This window comes from Apus apus, chromosome Z (assembly GCF_020740795.1).
Source record: "Apus apus isolate bApuApu2 chromosome Z, bApuApu2.pri.cur, whole genome shotgun sequence".
In the NCBI taxonomy this organism is placed as follows: Eukaryota; Metazoa; Chordata; class Aves; order Apodiformes; family Apodidae; genus Apus; species Apus apus.
In genome coordinates this window covers 1,419,889-1,438,317 of record NC_067312.1, presented here as the reverse complement: position 1 = coordinate 1,438,317, position 18,429 = coordinate 1,419,889, and the positions used below count along the sequence as shown (strand labels likewise).

The following is an 18,429-nucleotide window of genomic DNA, read 5'->3' as shown; positions in this document are numbered from 1 at the left end:
TTCATTTCTTTTGGAATGCTCACTGGGTGATGTATGGACCCAGACCCCATTGACCCATTAGAAGTTGATTTTTATCCTTTGCTTGATGATTTCCCTACCTCAGTCCCAGATATCTCCACCCCCATGCTCCCACCAGTAGGTGTCCAGGCTGTTGCACTTACACATGATGCAGTGAGGGTCATCTGGGCAGACAACTCTGTCCCAAAGAACCAAAAGGCTACGGAGGTTCGTTTCTACACGGTGCGATGGAGAACGAGCTACTCGACAAGTGCCAAGTACAAGGTGAAACTTTAACATCTTCTGAATTTATGAGCCATTTCATCTCTTCAGGTTGTATTTGCAAAGACTCTGGGGTGGCTTTTATGGCCTCCCCGTTTCGATCAAGAGGAGATTTGCCTGAGTGACTCCTGCTTCCTGGCAATCGGTGTGTTTCGGTGGAGGGAAGGGCCCTGTTTGAGTTCCACCTGCCAAGGGTTGAAAGGTTGGATCTTGAATCTTTCCCAAGCAGGTAGAAATCACTCACAGGTCTGGCAGCACAATAGTGCAGTGTGAATAGGTAGAAGTGGCACTTGCAAACTTGGATGGGGCTTGGAGCAACCTGGGGCTGGTGAGAGGTGTCCCTGCCCATAGCAGGAGGTTTAGAACTAGGTGGTCTTGAAGGTCCCTTCCAACCCAAACCAGTCTGGGGTTCTGTGATCCACACCACATGGCAGTTTCACCCACCCAGATTACACGTTCATACACATGCTGAAATTCTCCACCATGAGGGTAGGAAGGCACTGGAACAGGTTGCCCAGGGAGGTTGTGGCTGCCCCATCCCTGGAGGTGTTCAGGGCCAGGCTGGATGAGGCTTGTGCAGCCTGGGCTGGTGTGGGAGGTGTCCCTGCTCATGGCAGGGGAGACCTGATGATTTTTAAGGTCCTTCCAACCTTCAGTGTTCAATGATTCTATGATTCTGTATTCCCAAATAGCAAACAAATGCAGGTTAGTCTATGGAAGGCTCAGTCTGCTTGGCCACGACAGCAGCTCCTTTCTGTAGGAGAGTTTCTTTTTGCATCCTGAGGAGAGCAGCACCAGATCACCTGTGGTGCAGCAAAGAGATCCAGTGGGCCAGGGAATGGGAAGGAACAAGCATGGGACCTTGAGGCTTTTTTCTTGGCTTGTTTTTGAGCAACAAGTTTCCTTTTCCCCACTGTCCTCAGCTTATATATTGCACCTCCTGTAACTCTCACCTTCCCCATGATGTCCTTCCTCACCTGACCTGTCAAAATAGTTGTTTTCCTTTGTCTCCAGGTTCATATCAATCCATACTGAGTTGGTTGGATTTATTTTTATCCTGCAAATGAATGCCTCATTTTTTTCCCTGTCCTCTCTCCTGCCAAAAGCAGCCTCATACAAGTCCCAGAATCACAGGCCCTGCTCTATCCAAGTCTGTGGCTTCTCCAGTTAAAGCCTGGATGATGTGTCTAAATACAGGTTGACATTGCTAAACCCCAGAAGATGGGTCTCTTTAGGTCTTAGTGACTCCCCTCTTGAGATCTTTCCCAGGTAATTTTGGGAAGAAGTGGGAATGAGAATAGAGACTGGAAGCAAGAGCTTCTCCACCATCATTGAATCATCCAATGTAGACGTGGTGCTGAGGGCCATGGGTTAGTGGTGGCCCTGGCAGTGCTGGGGGAATGGTTGGACTTCATCACCTTGAAGTTCTTTTCCAACCAGATTGATTCAATGCTCTCTAGTTTGAGCAGTGTGTGAATAGCTTTTAAAGAGCCAGTCTGAGTCATTTATTCCAGCTCCATCACCCAGAAGCAGAAAAAATCAGAACTCCTTAAGGAGGGTCTGTTTTCTTCAAATAACCACATTTTTTTTTCAAGAAAAGCAAGATAAAACCTCTTCCATTATTCTTGGAAAACAGGGAGGAGTCCTTCTGTTTCCCTCAGGAGGGTTTGGAGCAGGCCCACAAATAGGTTCTCATGGCACTTGCGTTGGAGGTTTCATTCTTTTGAGATGTTTCCACCCAAATCTCCCATTGCTTCAAAAATGTGCATCGACCCAAATGTAGGGATGGGTTTAGACTTTCCCATGGAAGTTGGAAGTTTAGGAATTCAAGTTTGCCCTTCCAGCTTTGCTTTGTACAACCTGTCCCAGCCAGGCGTGGTGTGGCATTGCTAAAGGTAGTTCTGCAGGCCCATCTTCTTCATCTCCAGGTGATATTCACTTCAAGGATGTTTGGGACTATTGAAATGCAAACATTTCATAGTGAGTGAAGCAGGCAGAGAATTACACTCAGCTGGAGACAAATCACTTTGTTTTTAGCAAAAAAACCCACAAAAAAACAAACAAAACAACCCTGTGTCTTTTATGCTCCACTTTATTTTGTCCAAACTCTATTTTTTGGGGTTCTCTCCATGGGCATTTTTCCTGTTCATGTGGAATATCTGAGCACTTCCCTAGTGATAGTTCTCAGCTTGAGTTGTCCTCAGTCGTGCTGAGGAATATTTTATGCCACAAATCATTCTGTTTCTTCCAGAATCTTTCCTGGGGGAGAAAATGATTCTTCCCCATATTTAAATCCAGCTCTTAGTCAAAGAATAATGAGTGTAAACTCCAGCAGGGAGGTCTGGCCATCTTTGGGAAGTGGCTGAGTGCTTTGGTTGAGCAGGTGGTGGGTGTGCAGGTTGGAAATGTTGTCTGTGCTTCAGGAAGACTTTTTGTAGGGGGAGGTTCTCAGCTGGAGTGCACCCTAGTACAGTTGCAAACCTGCTAATTTCCAAGAGTGAGGAATTTGAGTTGAGTCTGAAGGAGAGAAAACCTGGGATTGCATGAAGTCTTCCTGTCAAGTAACATGGAAAACACCTGCCAGAGCACTTGTAAAAAGAAGTACCATGGAGGGGTGTAGAGCCCATTCAGTAATTAAATTTCTCTGGCTACCATGTGAATATTTCTCCTTTATTCTGAACTTGATATTCCCTTTTTTTGGGTAAATGTAGTCAGTGACTGATTTTCTGCTCCTCTGATGATGAGCAGGAGAATGGCATCACTGCCAGCAAGGTGCCCTCTCATGAACCCCTTCCCAAATGTGGACATCAAACAGTTGCCTGGTGCAAAGTTGTAGATATATTGTCCTTACTCAGTCAACCTTAAGTCCACAGGTGAATAAAAATGTGCAAGTAACTCCCTGGCCTGGAAGTTGCTGATGCTGGAGGGTTGCTCCCCCAGCTTGAATAGCATGGGAATTGATTTTATCCAGGTGTTGCCAATTTCTCCCCAAATTTCCTTCTCCCTTATCTCCTTTGATACTGGAGTTTGCTTCCAATTGACCCGAAATCCCAGGCTGAGGCCAAAAAAACAAAAGCTCCCTCAGCCAAAACCCAGAAATGAACAATGCAACATTCACATCCACATCGATATCTGTGGTTGTTCATAACACACCACAGTGAGGCAGATCAATAATATGTTTCAAAAAGGGTCTAATTTAGAAACCTTTTCTATTTAAGTCAGCACAAGTGTGTCTCGTGCAGCTTCATGCAGGGGTCCTGGGTTGGATCTCCGTCATCAGGATGTGTTCAAGCCACTGTGAAGCCTTAAGCAGGGCCATTCCAGGGATAAAACGCTTCCTGAGCCTCCCCTAAAAATCAGTCTAGATTAAAAACTGCTCTCTTTTTAGAAGGAAGCCATCAAAGAGGCTGGACATGAGTGTTTAAGTGATGGGAATACTCCTCGTTTTCTTCCTCGCGTGGGCGTAGGTGGAGGCCACAGGGTTAGCTTCCAATTTTACACGTTTAAGAAAAAAAATGCCTGCCCCTTTGCTTTGTCTGGGGAAAGAGGAATAGAAAGCACCCCCATCATTTATTTAACTGCCTAAATTACAGGCAGCAAGTTGAGGATCAGATTTAGGGTACCACAAATACTCCCGTGGAGGCTCGGGGGAGCAGGAGAGATGTTCCGCTTGGACAAGGATCCCGTCGGAGCTGGGTTCTGCTCAGGAAGCAGCCCAGCAGTGGCTTTAAAGATGTTCTCCACTCCCTCTCTTTGCAGTCAGCAGACACAACTGCTCTGAGTCACACCGTGATGGGGCTGAAGCCCAACACCATGTACGAGTTCTCCGTCATGGTCACCAAAGGTCGGCGGTCCAGCACCTGGAGCATGACGGCGCACGCCACCACCTATGAAGCAGGTAGGGCAGGAGCTGCTGGAAGGGTTGGCTTTGGGCTTTGTCCTTGGCACCCAAAGTGGTGTTCAGGTTCATCCTCGCTGCATAAGCCAACACTGTAGGTGCAAAATTAAGCACAGTTCTTAATGTGGCCGGTACCTGAAGGTGCTAGAGGAAAGGTGAGATGTCGGCGAGACGTGAGGAGGGAATTCTTGGCTGTGAGGGTGGGGAGACCCTGGAACAGGTTGCCCAGAGAAGCTGTGGAAGTGTTGAAGGGCAGGTTGGGTGGGGCTTGGAGCAACCTGGGCTGGTGGGAGGTGTCCCTGCCCATGCAGGGGGGTTGGACCTAGATGATCTTGAAGGTTCCTTCCAGTCTGTGATTCTATTATCTCCCCTGTGCCAAGTGTTGACTTGTGTGATTTCACTGCTGACAGCTTGGTAGGACATCCCTTCTGCACTCAGTGCTTTAGTGCATCTGTATTTCATTTCCAGCAAGCAGCCACTGTCAACATGAACAAGGTGCTTACAATTAACAAATACACTTGGAAGGCTGAATGTCACTGTTCTGCTCCCGAGTTGCAGGGAGAAGAGAAGGCTCCAGGGAGACCTTAGAGCACCTTCCAGTGCCTGAAGGGGCTCCAGGAAAGCTGGGGAGGGACTTTTGATGAGAGTATGTGGCCATAGAATGAGGGCAGTGATCTTAAACTAGAGCAGGGTAGGTTCAGGTTGAATATCAGGGAGAAGTTCTTTACAATGAGGGTGGTGAAGCAGAGCATCAGGTTGTCCAGAGAAGTGGAGGAGGCCCCATCCCTGAAGACCTTCAAAGTCAAGCTTGACAAGGCTCTGAGCAACCTGATCTAGAGAAACCATCCCTGAACACTGCAGGGGGGGGCTGGACTTTAATGGTCCCTTCCAACCTCACACATTCTGTGACTCTGATATCTCCACTGAACTTTGTAGTGCAGACCTACTAGATTTCCCACCTTCTTTATGGTTGCCTAAAGACCTTGTCCATAAGTAGGAATGGCTCTGGTTTGTTTAAAATGCTTTTCTTCTTCAGCTGTTGCAGACAGCAACCTGGGCAGCAGAGCAGCACGTGCTCTCCTTTCCTGAGGGCCTTCAAAACACTCTAGGTGCCCTGACAAATTGGTTCCCACCAGCAGAAACCAAATGAAATCTGCTGGTAAGTATTGATTTGTTGGCTTCTTTTAAAAAGGAAGCCCACAGAATGTTCCAGGTAATTAACAAAGGGAAAAGAAGAGGGAATATGTGTCCTGAGATTTGTCCCCACGTGATTGCAGTGCAATTATCTGAGCTTGATGGAGCAGCTCTGGTAATTAAGGGCATCCTGCACTGCTGATCTTTATTGCCTGTTGTGGAGCCATTCTGCATGTTGACTTTCTCTTGATGCTATTAAAGAAGCTCCAGACCAGCATGGATGCAGAATTCCTTGGAGACCACGACAGTGGCAAGGGAGAGTTGTTCTGCCTGCAACTCTCAGAGCCAAGTTCTGTCCCCACATCTGCCCACACGAGCCCCACTGATGGGAGGGCTGTTAATGAGCAGTGAGGGAGACATCTGAAGCTCTGATTTTCCTCACGGTGTCTTCTGTTCCTAATCTGCTGAGAGCAGAGCTCCACTTCAGCCACTCTCGTGGTCTTCACCAGCCTGGCAAGGCTGTGGTGCAGGAGGGGGCCTTGCAGACTTCACTAGTTTCACCTCCCAAAAGACTAAAGTCTAGGAAGGGAAAGGGTTAGTTCATGAGGACACACCAGAAGGGTTCATGTCAGGGAATGGAAAATAGTGGTTAAGGTCAAGGTGCTGTTTGCATACAGAGAGATGTGGTGGAAGCACAATCATTCATGCTGAGTTGGAGGATATTTCAGGGTGGGTTTAGCACAGGGAAAGAGAAGGAAAATTCTACTTTTCAAATCAGGTGTGATTTGTTTGTGACAAGGGTTATCTCTGGCAGTTCCCTGAAAGAGCAAGGCAGTCCAAGATGGTTCTTCTGCTTCTTCAGCTGATGAGCCAGTGTCCCAAGCTGGCAACGAGCTGAGTGGCTTTCAAATGCCACATAACCTTCCTGAGAAACAAGAACAGTAGTACCAATAACAATAATAACAACCATAGAATAATGGGATGGTGAAAATTGGAAGGGACTTGAAAGCTCATCAGGTTCCAACCCCCTGCATGGGCAGGGACACCTCCCACCAGCCCAGGTTGCTCCAAGCCCCATCCAACCTGCCCTTCAACACTGCCAGGGATGGGGCAGCCACAGCTTCTCTGGGCAACCTGGGCCAGGGTCTCACCACCCTCACAGCCAAGAATTTCCTCCTCATGTCTCACCTCAATCTCCCCTCCTGAAGTTTTCATCCATCCCCCCTTGTCCTCTCCCTCCCTGCCCTTGTCCCAAGCCCCTCCCCAGCTTTCCTGGAGCCCCTTCAGGCACTGGAAGGTGCTCTCAGGTCTCCCTGGAGCCTTCTCTTCTCCAGGCTGGACATCCCAACTCTCCCAGCCTGTCTCCAGAGCAGAGCTGCTCCAGCCCTTGGATCAATATCAGTACTAATAATGGCATAAATCATGACAATACCAAGAATGCAAACCTCCCTAGGAATTGCAGGAGCTCAGCTCATGCTAGACATTGCCAAGGATAAGGAGACTTCTCAAAGATCTGTGAGCTTGTGTTGGGGTTTCCCTGCTTCAGGGTGAGAAAGATGCTTCCAAGTAATGTGACAAGAGTCAGCTGAAACACTGAGTCCTGTTGGTGCTGGCTCTGGACATACAGGCTGGACGTGTTGCTCCAAAGAGATAACCCACCACAAATCTGCCACAGAGAGCATCAGCTGATGAGTAGTCCCCTACTTAAAAACTATATAAATGATGAAGAAACTCTTTATTTTCTGTGTGCAAGTTTCTTGGTTGCTTTCTGGATCCCACTTTTCAAAAGTTGAAGTGGTGCAAACACCACAAGGCCATCTGCTCAGTGTTGCTTCAAAGGGCTCAGTTCCTTGTGACCAGAGCTGCTGGCTCTTCCCTTCCTTCTTGTTCAAGTTCAGTGAGTGTTTGTCACCCTGAAGATTTGTGCCTGTGCTTTAGATCAGGCTGGTTTAGCTCACCATCATCCCTCAGGTTTTTCAAGCTTTGCCTCCTGAAGTGACTTTGGAGCAGCTCTTCAGTCCAGAGTGTTGTTTAGTGGCCAGATGGGGAGGACACAGAGGATGGGATGCTCCTGCACCATGTTCTCCATGCTCTAAGGCATCAACAAACCAACTAAAGGAACTATGGTCTCAGCACCAATTTATTACTCCTCTTTCCTGACTAGTTTTCAACCATTTCCCACATTTCCTTTATCCTTCAAGGTAGGATTGGATAATACCTGGGGCACTGTGCCAGACCTCCTGGCCAGCACCAGCAAAACAGGGTGCAAATCCAACCTTCCATCTGCAATGCAGTGGAGACAGAGAAGCTAAGCTTTTTCTCTCCTGCTTACAATGTCCCAAGCTGAGCATCTCTTTAATGAACATACACAATTATGTTTGGTTTATACTGGTACATGCCTAGAAATGTTCCTAATAGAGAAGCCATGATGTTATTAGTGTTTAATGTGAGGTGTTCTTGGAGGCCTTGGTGGCTGTTTAGCTGTAGGGACTGACCTTAGTGGCAGGAGAAGAGCTCTCCACCAAACCTCAGGTACCCACGTGCAGCTTTTTGTCCAATTGCCACTATTAAATCATCACTTCTAGACATTTTTTTGCTATTTGAAATACACGTTTGACGTGGATCTAAGGACACTTCCCCTACGGAAGGATCTAAGGAAGCAAGAAATACCTCCTGAGCAGCTTGTCCCTGCTACCATCTGTGAGGAATTCAAAGCAAGGTGAATAACTTGTCAATTATTTTCCTTCTTTTCAGCTCCAACCTCTGCTCCCAAGGACTTGACAGTTATTACAAGGGAAGGAAAGCCCCGGGCTGTCATTGTCAGCTGGCAGCCACCCTTGGAAGCCAATGGAAAAATTACTGGTAACCATTTACATGAGCCCTTATTGTCTGGGTTTTTTTTTTTTTACTGCTCTGATAATTTGCTGCTTTCACTCCCTACATCTCTTCGTGTTTTGGTTTGGATTCAATTTGCTCTCACATTCTTTTCTCTGACTTGTATCAGTCAACTTGGTGTAGCATTCAAGGCAGTCTTGGGGAATCCTGCAAGATCTGGAAACTCAGGGGTTTAAACCTTTTAGTATAAATGCTAAGAGCAGTCCTATAAGTTTTAAAAAAATAAATGCAGCACTCAAAGGTTTTGTGAGATGTGCTTCTCTGTGATAATTAGAAATGACTACTCCTGAGTACTTTGTTTTGCAATCATGTAATCCATAATGTATCTAATGATAGGTTGCTTGGTGCAGCACATCGTGGGAGAATTTGTGGGGAGATGTTTAACTTTACAATAGCAATTTCAGGCAGTGAGGATGAGGGAGAGGGGTGAAAAAACCCCCAATATTGACTGACAAGAACTGAACTTAATGGATGCTTCACAATGACAGATTTTGCTTTTCCAAAATGCTGCATAGAACCTTCATGTCTAATTAAGAAATCCAATACAAAACTTTAATGTTAATTTAGCTTGAAAAACATCGTGGAGTTCTGTGATGTTGCATTTAAGTGATCATTTTAGGCTGCTAATAGACATCTCAGAGGTGTATAATTATTGGGAGAGACTTTGCTGGACAAAACATGGGCACATGGTGGGCACGTCGCTACGAGCAGTTGGGTGAGACCCTGGCCCAGGTTGCCCAGGGAAGCTGTGGCTGCCCCATCCCTGGCAGTGTTGAAGGGCAGGTTGGATGGGGCTTGGAGCAGCCTGGGCTGGTGGGAAGTGTCCCTGCCCATGCAGGGGGGTGGGAACTGGATGATCTTGAAGATCCCTTCCAACCCAAACCATTCCGTGATTCCTCAAAGCCGTTTCGCTTGGAGACCCACCATCCTTCCTTTCCCAAAGAAACCCCTGGTTTCAGCCATCTGATTTTTTTAGAGGTATTTGGTACTGCTTCCAACCTGCTTGCAGCACTAACGGAGAGCCTGTGTTTCTCCAGCTTACATCCTCTTCTATACCCTGGACAAGAACGCTCCCATCGACGACTGGATGATGGAGTCCATCAGCGGCGACCGCCTCACCCACCAGGTGGTGGATCTCAACCTGGACACTGTCTACTACTTCCGAATCCAAGCTCGGAATGCCAAGGGAGTGGGGCCTCTCTCAGATCCTGTTTTCTTCCGGACACTGAAAGGTTTGGATTTGTTTCTTCTGGATATTAGTGGTAGCTGGAATTTTCGAAGGCCTCTGTGGGGGGTTTGCAGTGAATCCCCCGTCAGCCAGAAGAGATCCAACTCCTTGAAATGGTTCTTGAGAGAGAAAAGTAGCTTAGCACACAGGAGTTGACAAAAGTAAAGCACATAACGAGGCAGGAACTGTGCTTGTAACTTCACTCAGCTGAGGGGAACACGCTCTGACACCCCCTCACTTTCTGCCATCAAGGGTGAAGCTAATTGGATCTGACTGGATTCCTCAAGGGAGGTCCCTTTTCCTTTTGGGTCCTCCAGTGACTGTAGGAACCTGCAGTGACTCACTCCTATCAGCAGCACAGGCCTGCAAAATCCCAATTAAAAACCTCAGGAGCTTGCTTTTGCTTGGGGGGAGTCATGCCAGGTGTTTTTCAGTCCCTCTTCTCAACAACAAACTAATTAATACCTGGTCCCTCTCCCTTCGTGAGCAGGAAAAACAGGAGCACCCTTATTTATTTATTTTATTGGGGGGGGGGGGGTTGGTGTTTCAGCACCAGTGTTTCTGAGAGCAAATGGCTCCCCTTTGTCTCAGACTCAGTATCAAATTAGCAAGGAGAGATTATTCCTCTTCTCTCTTCCCCTGCTGCCTGTCGATGTGAAGACCTGACGTGATCTACCCAGGAATTACTCGTTATAAAGATGTAAGCAGCCTTACCGTGAGTGGGAAGCAGAGTGCTCTGCTCCTTCTGTTTGAACTGTCACTCATGTGCTGGCACAAAAGTAGGAGATTACTTCTCAAAAGAGGTGTAATTAATGAAAAACTCAAATGACATAGAGCAGCCAAGCTGTTCCAGGGAAGGAGCGTGGCACATGCGAGAGCACGTTGCTGCTGCTGCTGCTTCTCTTGAGAAAACCCAGGCATTTGTATGTGAAAATGGCATCTTGGCAGAAGGGGGTTGAGACTGAACACGGGCTGAGCCTGAGAAGTCACAACTGGAGGGGAATTAAGGAAATTCAGCCTCAAACCCGGGGCTGAGAGGCTTGGCATGTGTTCTCTTTTTAATCGATTCTAAGTGACTTTCTGTAACGCGAGCTGGGCTTGTCTCCCAAGGGAGGTGGTGGATTCCCCCACATAGGCCAGGTTTCAGTCTCAGCTTGCCAGGGTGCTGAGCCACCTCATTTCGACTCTATTATTACCTAGCAAGGCTGGACCAGGTGATCCCTGAGGTCCCTTCCAACCTGGTGGGCTGTGACTCTAAGCCAAGCCAAAGGACTGCAGAGAAGGGCTCCTGCACCACCCCGTGGCCTTCCCACGGGCAGGTGGTTTGTTGGTTTGGAGAGAGCTTGTCTTTGAGTTGGTCTTTCAGGAGACCTTGTTTGTGAAGAGCCAGTTTTTCTGCTGCCTCTGCAGGAAGGAGGGAAATCTCCCTGTTTTTTGCCCGCTGTAAGGAAGGGTTTTGATGAATGACCCGGTGCTCTGGGCAGCACTGGCAGAGCTTGCCCCTTTGTCCTGCTCTGGTGTTGGTGTTCCTGGTGCCCATTCAGACTGGGAGTGAAAAGCCTCATACAAAACATTTTTCATGAATTAGTGAAAGTCAGGAGGGGGTGGAAAAAAAGAGAAGAAAAATTGTATCAATTTGTTTGGAGCTTATCTCTGCCTGCCCAGGTCTGTGGGACTGACTTGTCCAAGTCATGTTTCACTTTGAGTGAGTTACTGGGAGGATCCTGATTATTCATTCTCCCAGGCCATGAAATGTGGAGAGATACCACGTTGAGGGTGCTTCATCTCTCTCAAGGGGATGGTGCCAACTTAATTTCACGCTCCCAATTTGTGCCAAGCAGAAGAAGTCTATTAGACTGAGTTTAAAAGGAATTGAGGCATCAAAATAGAATAACTGCAGACTAATGAGATATGAAAAGATGCAGAGACCCAGATATCGAGCTAAACCCAAAGATTAATGCACTTGATATTGCCTGCTTTGTAATGTATATACAAAGGACCATAAAACTCATTTGGGAAATGAATTCTAGATCAGACAGGATCAACAGATACCCAAAAGATGAATTTCTACATTTGTTACATCTTGTAATAGCCTACAAGGACTACGTTTAATACCCTGCCATGAATACTTAATGCTATCCACCCTAAATATGTCATGTTCAATACTGTTCAGCTGGATTTTTGACAAATCTATCCCTACACTTGAGGTGAACAGACTGTCTGAAGCCTCAAGTCTTCCATGCTGAGTTATGCCCCCCCCCCAAAGAAGATGAAAATGTTGGGTTTCCCACCCTGAACGCTCATCACCAGAAGCTGTGGACGTGCCCCGTGGTGCTGTGGGCTCTGCTGGCAACTCCATGTCCTGATCACAGGGAGGTTTAAACCTAAAGAAGCATCAAAGATCCCCTTAGTCACCCACTGCCTTGTTTATTTATTGTAGCACGTAAAGCTCCTCCGAGGGAACCGAACGACTCGCGGGGTAATTGGGAGGTGTTTGTAGCAAGTATCTCCTGCCCTAATGAAAACGTAGTGATCTGTGAGAAAGAGATATGTTCAGTAGTAAATAACACCAGCGTGGAGCAATGAGTTTATATTCTATCCCCCTCAGCTTCGCAGGCAAATCCTCAGCTTATGGAAATTGTCCTTATGCTGGGAACGTTCATCAATCCACAGCAGTTTACATCAGTTGAGGTTCTGCTCTTTTCATGCTCTGGCTGGTTAAGTTTCTCACTCCAAGCATGAAGAATCTGATACACTCCTTCTTAAGGACCTGGGGTAGAAGGAGAAAATGGGATGGAAGGTGCCATCTTGTTAGGGATTTTTTTCTTGTATGTTTTGAGGCGAAATTTGAGGTTGTTACTGGAATTTTTCTGACTCCTTGCTGAGTCTGGAGGACTTCAGAAAATATTAGGTCCAGTTTTGGAGCTGCAAACAGAAGAAGGAGCTCATGGAGAAAATCCAGAGAAGGGCCATGAAGATGATCCAAGGGCTGGAGCAGCTCTGCTCTGGAGCCAGGCTGGGAGAGTTGGGGTGTTCAGCCTGGAGAAGAGAAGGCTCCAGGGAGACCTGAGAGCACCTTCCAGTGCCTGAAGGGGCTCCAGGAAAGCTGGGGAGGGGCTTGGGACAAGGGCAGGGAGGGATGGGATGAGGGGGATGGATTAAAACTGGAAGAGGGAGATTGAGGTGAGACATGAGGAGGAAATTCTTTGGTGTGAGGGTGGTGAGACCCTGGCCCAGGTTGCCCAGAGAAGCTGTGGCTGCCCCATCCCTGGCAATGTTGAAGGGCAGGTTGGATGGGGCTTGGAGCAACCTGGGCTGCTGGGAGGTGTCCCTGCCCGTGCAGGGGTGGGACTGGATGAGCTTTAAGCTCCCTTCCAACCCAAACCATTCCATGATTCTGAGAGAGAGAGAGATTTAGATACTGAGATATAAAGAGAAGCAGAGATTGCCCAAGTAATACGTGTGTTTTGCAGCCTTTCCCAGCGTGTTGTCATGGATTTCCCCCAAAGTGAAGTCCCAGCTTTCAGTGTTACGTTGCTTTGATGACATAGAAACTTTCAGAAATTCAGGGAGTTGCAGAAATAAAGAGATAGGCTGACATTTGTTTCCCACTGCCCTAGGAAATGGGTAAGAGTGGATGAAGGAGGTGGTGACAGGCAGAGAAGGAGGGAGGATTTCCTCAGTCTTTTACAGAACCTGTCAGTGATTTCTTTACCTTTCTCATCTTTTACAGACCCAAGCAGATCTCAGAGCTGCACTCACTCGTTGTGCTTGTCCTGTTTTGCTGCTCAGCTGTACCTGTGCTGTGTTTCAGGCAGGATTTACACCCAGCCCTTCTTGGCGTGCTGCACTCCTGGAAATCCAGAGGATTAGGGAGCAGGGTTCTGCTTATGGGCATCACACAACATGTTACAGGAATAGGTAGAAAGTGAAAAGAAACGAAAACTTGGCTGTTCATGCCCCTACAGATGTAACATCCAGCGTGAAGAAGAGACTGGATCAGATGTGTTTTGGAAATGGGTGGGTGGAAAGGGAGAGAGAGGGAGGACGAGGTCATGGGCTGAGCTTCAGGTGTTTGATATCGTGCTAAGATGTGCAGGAAAAACTGTTGATGGGCTGTAACAGGACACCAGGTTAAACTGTGCCTCTTTTGTACCATTTCTATCAGAGCCCTGCAATAGCAGAGGATGCTGGTCCCACCCCCCCCATCCCCCCCCCCCCCCCTTTTTTGGCAGGGCTGGTGTGGGGCAGCATTTCTAGCACTGCAGTGCCCTCTAATGCTGCCTTGGCGAGGTGGTTCATCAGATCCTCACTGACACCAGCCCTGAACCTGCTGGGAGGAGATTTCACCCCCCTCCAGGGCTGCAGAGTTGCTTGGTCGTGAGTTTTGCCTCCTCCATCACCTGGAGAAGGCAGCAAAGTGGTGCCAGGGCAGCACTTGAGGGGCATCAGGAGGTACCAGCAGCCATCAGGAAGATGTCATGAACACTTTTGTCCTAAGGGAAAGGTGGGGACCCAGTGGGTCCTGAGAAGTTCAGGGCAACGTGCTCCATCTGTCCCTCTGCTGCTCTGCATCCACGTGAAAAAAGAACCTGAGAAGGGAGGCAAAAAATGAGCTGAGGGTTTTGGGGGGGTCATCCAAGGAGCTGTTCCCCCCTCTGCCACAGGCCTGGAGCTCGTGGCTGTGTCTGGAAAGGTCAGGGAGTTGCTCCAAGCACGAAGCCACCACCCCGAGGAGGTTTTTGTCATGATTTGAGCAGCCTGCTCTGCACCTGCAGGCAGTGGTTACTTGAGTGCCAGGTTCGTGTGCCAAATCACTCCCTTTCCCCCCCAGTTCCCTGTGCTTCAGAGTCCTGCATCATTTCCTAAGCAGAGACCTGGTTCATGCTCCACAACAGCAGCTCCTCGAGAAGCTGAGGGAAGTTGAATTCCCTCAGCCATATCATAAATAGGCAGAAGTCACAGCTGTGCAGCAAAAAAGCTTTTAACATACCTATTGAATTCTGAAATCTTGTCTGGTGAGCTTCAGATCCCACTGTCTTCTCTGGTTATTATGCAAAAACATGTAAATAGTTTTAAACCCCTTTGTAAAAAGCTGGGATGATGATAAGTCAGACTGAGCTTTCAGCTTGTAGGTGATTTGACTGTAATTATTCCAAGCAGAAGTATCTCTGTCTCCTTTTCCCTTCTTGCTTAATTAAACTTCCCAGATCATGTTGAAAAAGAACACGAACGAAAACGAAGTTGTGGTAAAGGTTTCACGTTGGGAAGCAAATGGTGAAAAGAGCAGATCCAAGGCCGTGTTCAACCTGTGTTTGGAATTCAAGGAGTGTCTGGGTGATGCTCTTAAACATATGGTTTAGTTGAGGAGCAAGGAGTTGGGCTTGATGGTTCCTTTTGGGATCCTTTTCACTTGGGATCCTTTTGGGGCCTTCCAACTTGGGATCCTTTTGAGACCCTTCCAACTAGGGATCCTTTTGGGGCCTTCCAACTTGGGATCCTTTTGGGGCCCTTCCAATTTGAGATCCTTTTGAGGCCCTTCCAACTTGGGATCCTTTTGGGGCCCTTCCAATTTGAGATCCTTTTGGGGCCCTTCCAATTTGAGATCCTTTTGGGGCCCTTCCAATTTGGGATCCTTTTGGGGCCCTTCCAACATGGCATCCTTTTGAGACCCTTCCAACTTGGAATCTTTTTGAGGCCCTTCCAACTTGGGATCCTTTTGGGGCCTTCCAACTTGGGATCCTTTTGAGGCCCTTCCAATTTGGGATCCTTTTGGGGCCCTTCCAATTTGGGATCCTTTTGGGGCCCTTCCAGTTTGGGATCCTTTTGGGGCCCTTCCAGTTTGGGATCCTTTTGAGACCCTTCCAACTTGGGATCCTTTTGAGACCCTTCCAACTTGGGATCCTTTTGGGGCCCTTCCAATTTGGGATCCTTTTGAGACCCTTCCAACTTGGGATCCTTTTGAGACCCTTCCAACTTGGGATCCTTTTGAGACCCTTCCAACTTGGAATCTTTTTGAGGCCCTTCCAACTTGGGATCCTTTTGAGGCCCTTCCAACTTGGGATCCTTTTGAGACCCTTCCAACTTGGGATCCTTTTGAGGCCCTTCCAATTTGGGATCCTTTTGAGACCCTTCCAACTTGGGATCCTTTTGAGACCCTTCCAATTTGGGATCCTTTTGGGGCCCTTCCAACTTGGGATCCTTTTGGGGCCCTTCCAATTTGGGATCCTTTTGAGACCCTTCCAACTTGGAATCTTTTTGAGACCCTTCCAATTTGGGATCCTTTTGGGGCCCTTCCAATTTGGGATCCTTTTGAGACCCTTCCAACTTGGGATCCTTTTGGGGCCCTTCCAATTTGGGATCCTTTTGAGACCCTTCCAACTTGGAATCTTTTTGAGGCCCTTCCAACTTGGGATCCTTTTGAGACCCTTCCAACTTGGGATCCTTTTGAGACCCTTCCAATTTGGGATCCTTTTGGGGCCCTTCCAACTTGGAATCTTTTTGATGCCCTTCCAATTTGGGATCCTTTTGAGACCCTTCCAACTTGGGATCCTTTTGGGGCCCTTCCAATTTGGGATCCTTTTGAGACCCTTCCAACTTGGAATCTTTTTGAGGCCCTTCCAACTTGGGATCCTTTTGGGGCCCTTCCAATTTGGGATCCTTTTGGGGCCCTTCCACCTTGGGATCCTTTTGGGGCCCTTCCAACTTGGGATCCTTTTGGGGCCCTTCCAATTTGAGATCCTTTTGGGGCCCTTCCAACTTGGGATCCTTTTGAGACCCTTCCAACTTGGGATCCTTTTGAGACCCTTCCAATTTGAGATCCTTTTGGGGCCCTTCCAACTTGGGATCCTTTTGGGGCCCTTCCAACTTGGGATCCTTTTGAGACCCTTCCAACTTGGGATCCTTTTGGGGCCCTTCCAATTTGGGATCCTTTTGAGACCCTTCCACCTTGCATTCTGCAATTCTGTGATTCTGTGTTTGTCCTCTCAGTTCTCCAGGATCTCTCAGGAAAAAACAAACAACCAAACAAGGGAATGGTGAAACTCCTCCTGTCCCCTCTGTCCCCAGGGCTGTAGTTGCTGCCCTGTGTCACCTTGCCCAGGTGGAGCTGCCATCCTCTAATGACATTGTTTCTTTCTTGCAGTTGAGCACCCTGACAAAATGGCCAATGACCAAGGTATGGTGCCCTCAACCTTTTCTTCTGGGGTCTGGAGGCCATGCTGGGGGGAGGGGGGGGACACTTCTCACCTGGGCCACACACCTGATGAGGCAGACGCTGATACAGTAATTAACCTTGTTAATGAAGTCCTGCTCAGCTGAGGCTGCTCCTTTGATGGGGAAGATGCACATTTTCAGGAGGAGAGGAAATTGTTTTGTCTCTTTTTTGAAGGACCAATTAAAATGTCAAGCTGCTTTCTGTGAAATAATTTTTTAGTCTCTCTGCTGCACTTCTGAGTAATTCACGTGACGTGTAATTAAGCTCAGCAGAATTTCCAGGCTCCTCTTGCATCCTTGGCTGGGTTAGAGATGAAAGTTCAAAAGCCTCACAGGGAGAAATCACAGATCATCTTTTGCTCTCCAACCAGCAGCTCCTGTTGAACCACCAGCAAAGTTTAGTCAACTTTTCAAGGCATTATCATGAACGTTTCCCAAACGTGAATAGAGGTCTGACTGGGCACAGTTCCTCCCCTCCTAGCTGCTTGTCAATGCTTGTGGAGTCAGTTGCTAGGTTATTTTTGCCCCTTTTTTTCTATACTTCAGACCTCTTGATTCAATTCTGCCCAGGGAACAGCCCTGGTGGCAGTTGGAAACCTCAGGCCTGAGCTCAGGAGGTTGATTTGGATTTGAACTCTCCCTTCACACCAGTTGAAAAGGCAAAGTGAGGTGTAAACCTCAACCCATTGGCTTCACTTAACAGCCACCATTTTACCCCAATGTAGTGGATTGAGTTAACTATCTAGGAGGGGACAAGAAGATCTTCTTTAGAAGATCAGAGTCAACCCGAGGTCACTTCAAAGGTTTTACTTGGACCTGGAGCATCCCTGGAAGTTAAGAGCTCATTTCTTCACTAGGATTTTACTTGGTACCAGGTTTGGAAATTCATCCTCTGCTTTCCAGCAGGTGATTTGCTGAAAAAACTACACAAATGATAAAATTCCAAGCATGATGGTTCTGCAGCGTGGCACACACAGGTTGCAAATGTCAGGTTTGAGTGGGCAAAGACTGTTTTGAAAGGGTAAGAGCGTTTGGTTCTGAAGCAGCCTGAAGGCAAATAGTGTGTTTCTCTCAAATTGGCACTGAAAATGCAAATCAGGCAGGTTTGGAAAACCCAAGAGAGGCTGCAGCACAAAGCATCACCCAAGAGTTCAGTTTAAAAACAAGAATAAAGGGGGGGGGGGGGGAAATGTCAGGCTGGGTGGAAAGTCTGTGGTTTAGTTCTTCACTGAGCCCCTTGCTGGGGAAAAACTCTCAGTGTCACTAGAACAGCAATACTGGTTTTGCACCTGGGCAGCTGGAATGTGCTGCCTTTCCCTCCTTTTGGACTGTAGGATCTGAGGAGGAGACGTTCTCAGCCTCTTGTCACATCCTCCATAAGCTGGTTGGGATCTCAGTTCATTCTCCGTTTTGATGTGACCTTGGTGATGAGTTCTAGGAGGTCTGAGGTCTTCACCTGATCTTTCAGCAACTCAGACAAGTTTGTGGGGCCAGGTCTCCCTGTAAGTGTTTCCAAGCCCAAGCATTAAGATGGTTTCTAACAGCTAGTTTGCCTTAGAAATCATCCAAGTGAATTCTTTCATCACCCTCAACAAATTCCTCCTGAAGGCAGTGGGAGCTTTTCAGATGACTCTGTGCTTTGGGCAAGGCCTCCAGGACCATCTCTGCCCCAAATGCAGCTCTCTTGGAGTGACAGCACTTAACTCCTGTGGGTCATCAGTCTCTTAATGCCAGCCTGTGGTTCCCAAATTCAGGAAGGAAGGTTCATTTAGGTGGCAGC

At 47.8% G+C, this 18,429-nt stretch overlaps 1 protein-coding gene across 1 annotated transcript in view; it reads left to right on the top strand.

Annotated features, from left to right (window-relative positions):
- Positions 1–18,429, top strand: part of DCC (DCC netrin 1 receptor) — a 502,453-nt gene that overhangs the window by 445,467 nt on the left and 38,557 nt on the right. The window contains exons 17-21 of the mRNA XM_051642548.1: positions 44–282; positions 4,039–4,177; positions 8,066–8,173; positions 9,244–9,438; positions 16,579–16,611. Of these exons, the coding sequence (XP_051498508.1) occupies positions 44–282; positions 4,039–4,177; positions 8,066–8,173; positions 9,244–9,438; positions 16,579–16,611 (714 nt within the window). The remainder of the gene's footprint in view (positions 1–43; positions 283–4,038; positions 4,178–8,065; positions 8,174–9,243; positions 9,439–16,578; positions 16,612–18,429) is intronic.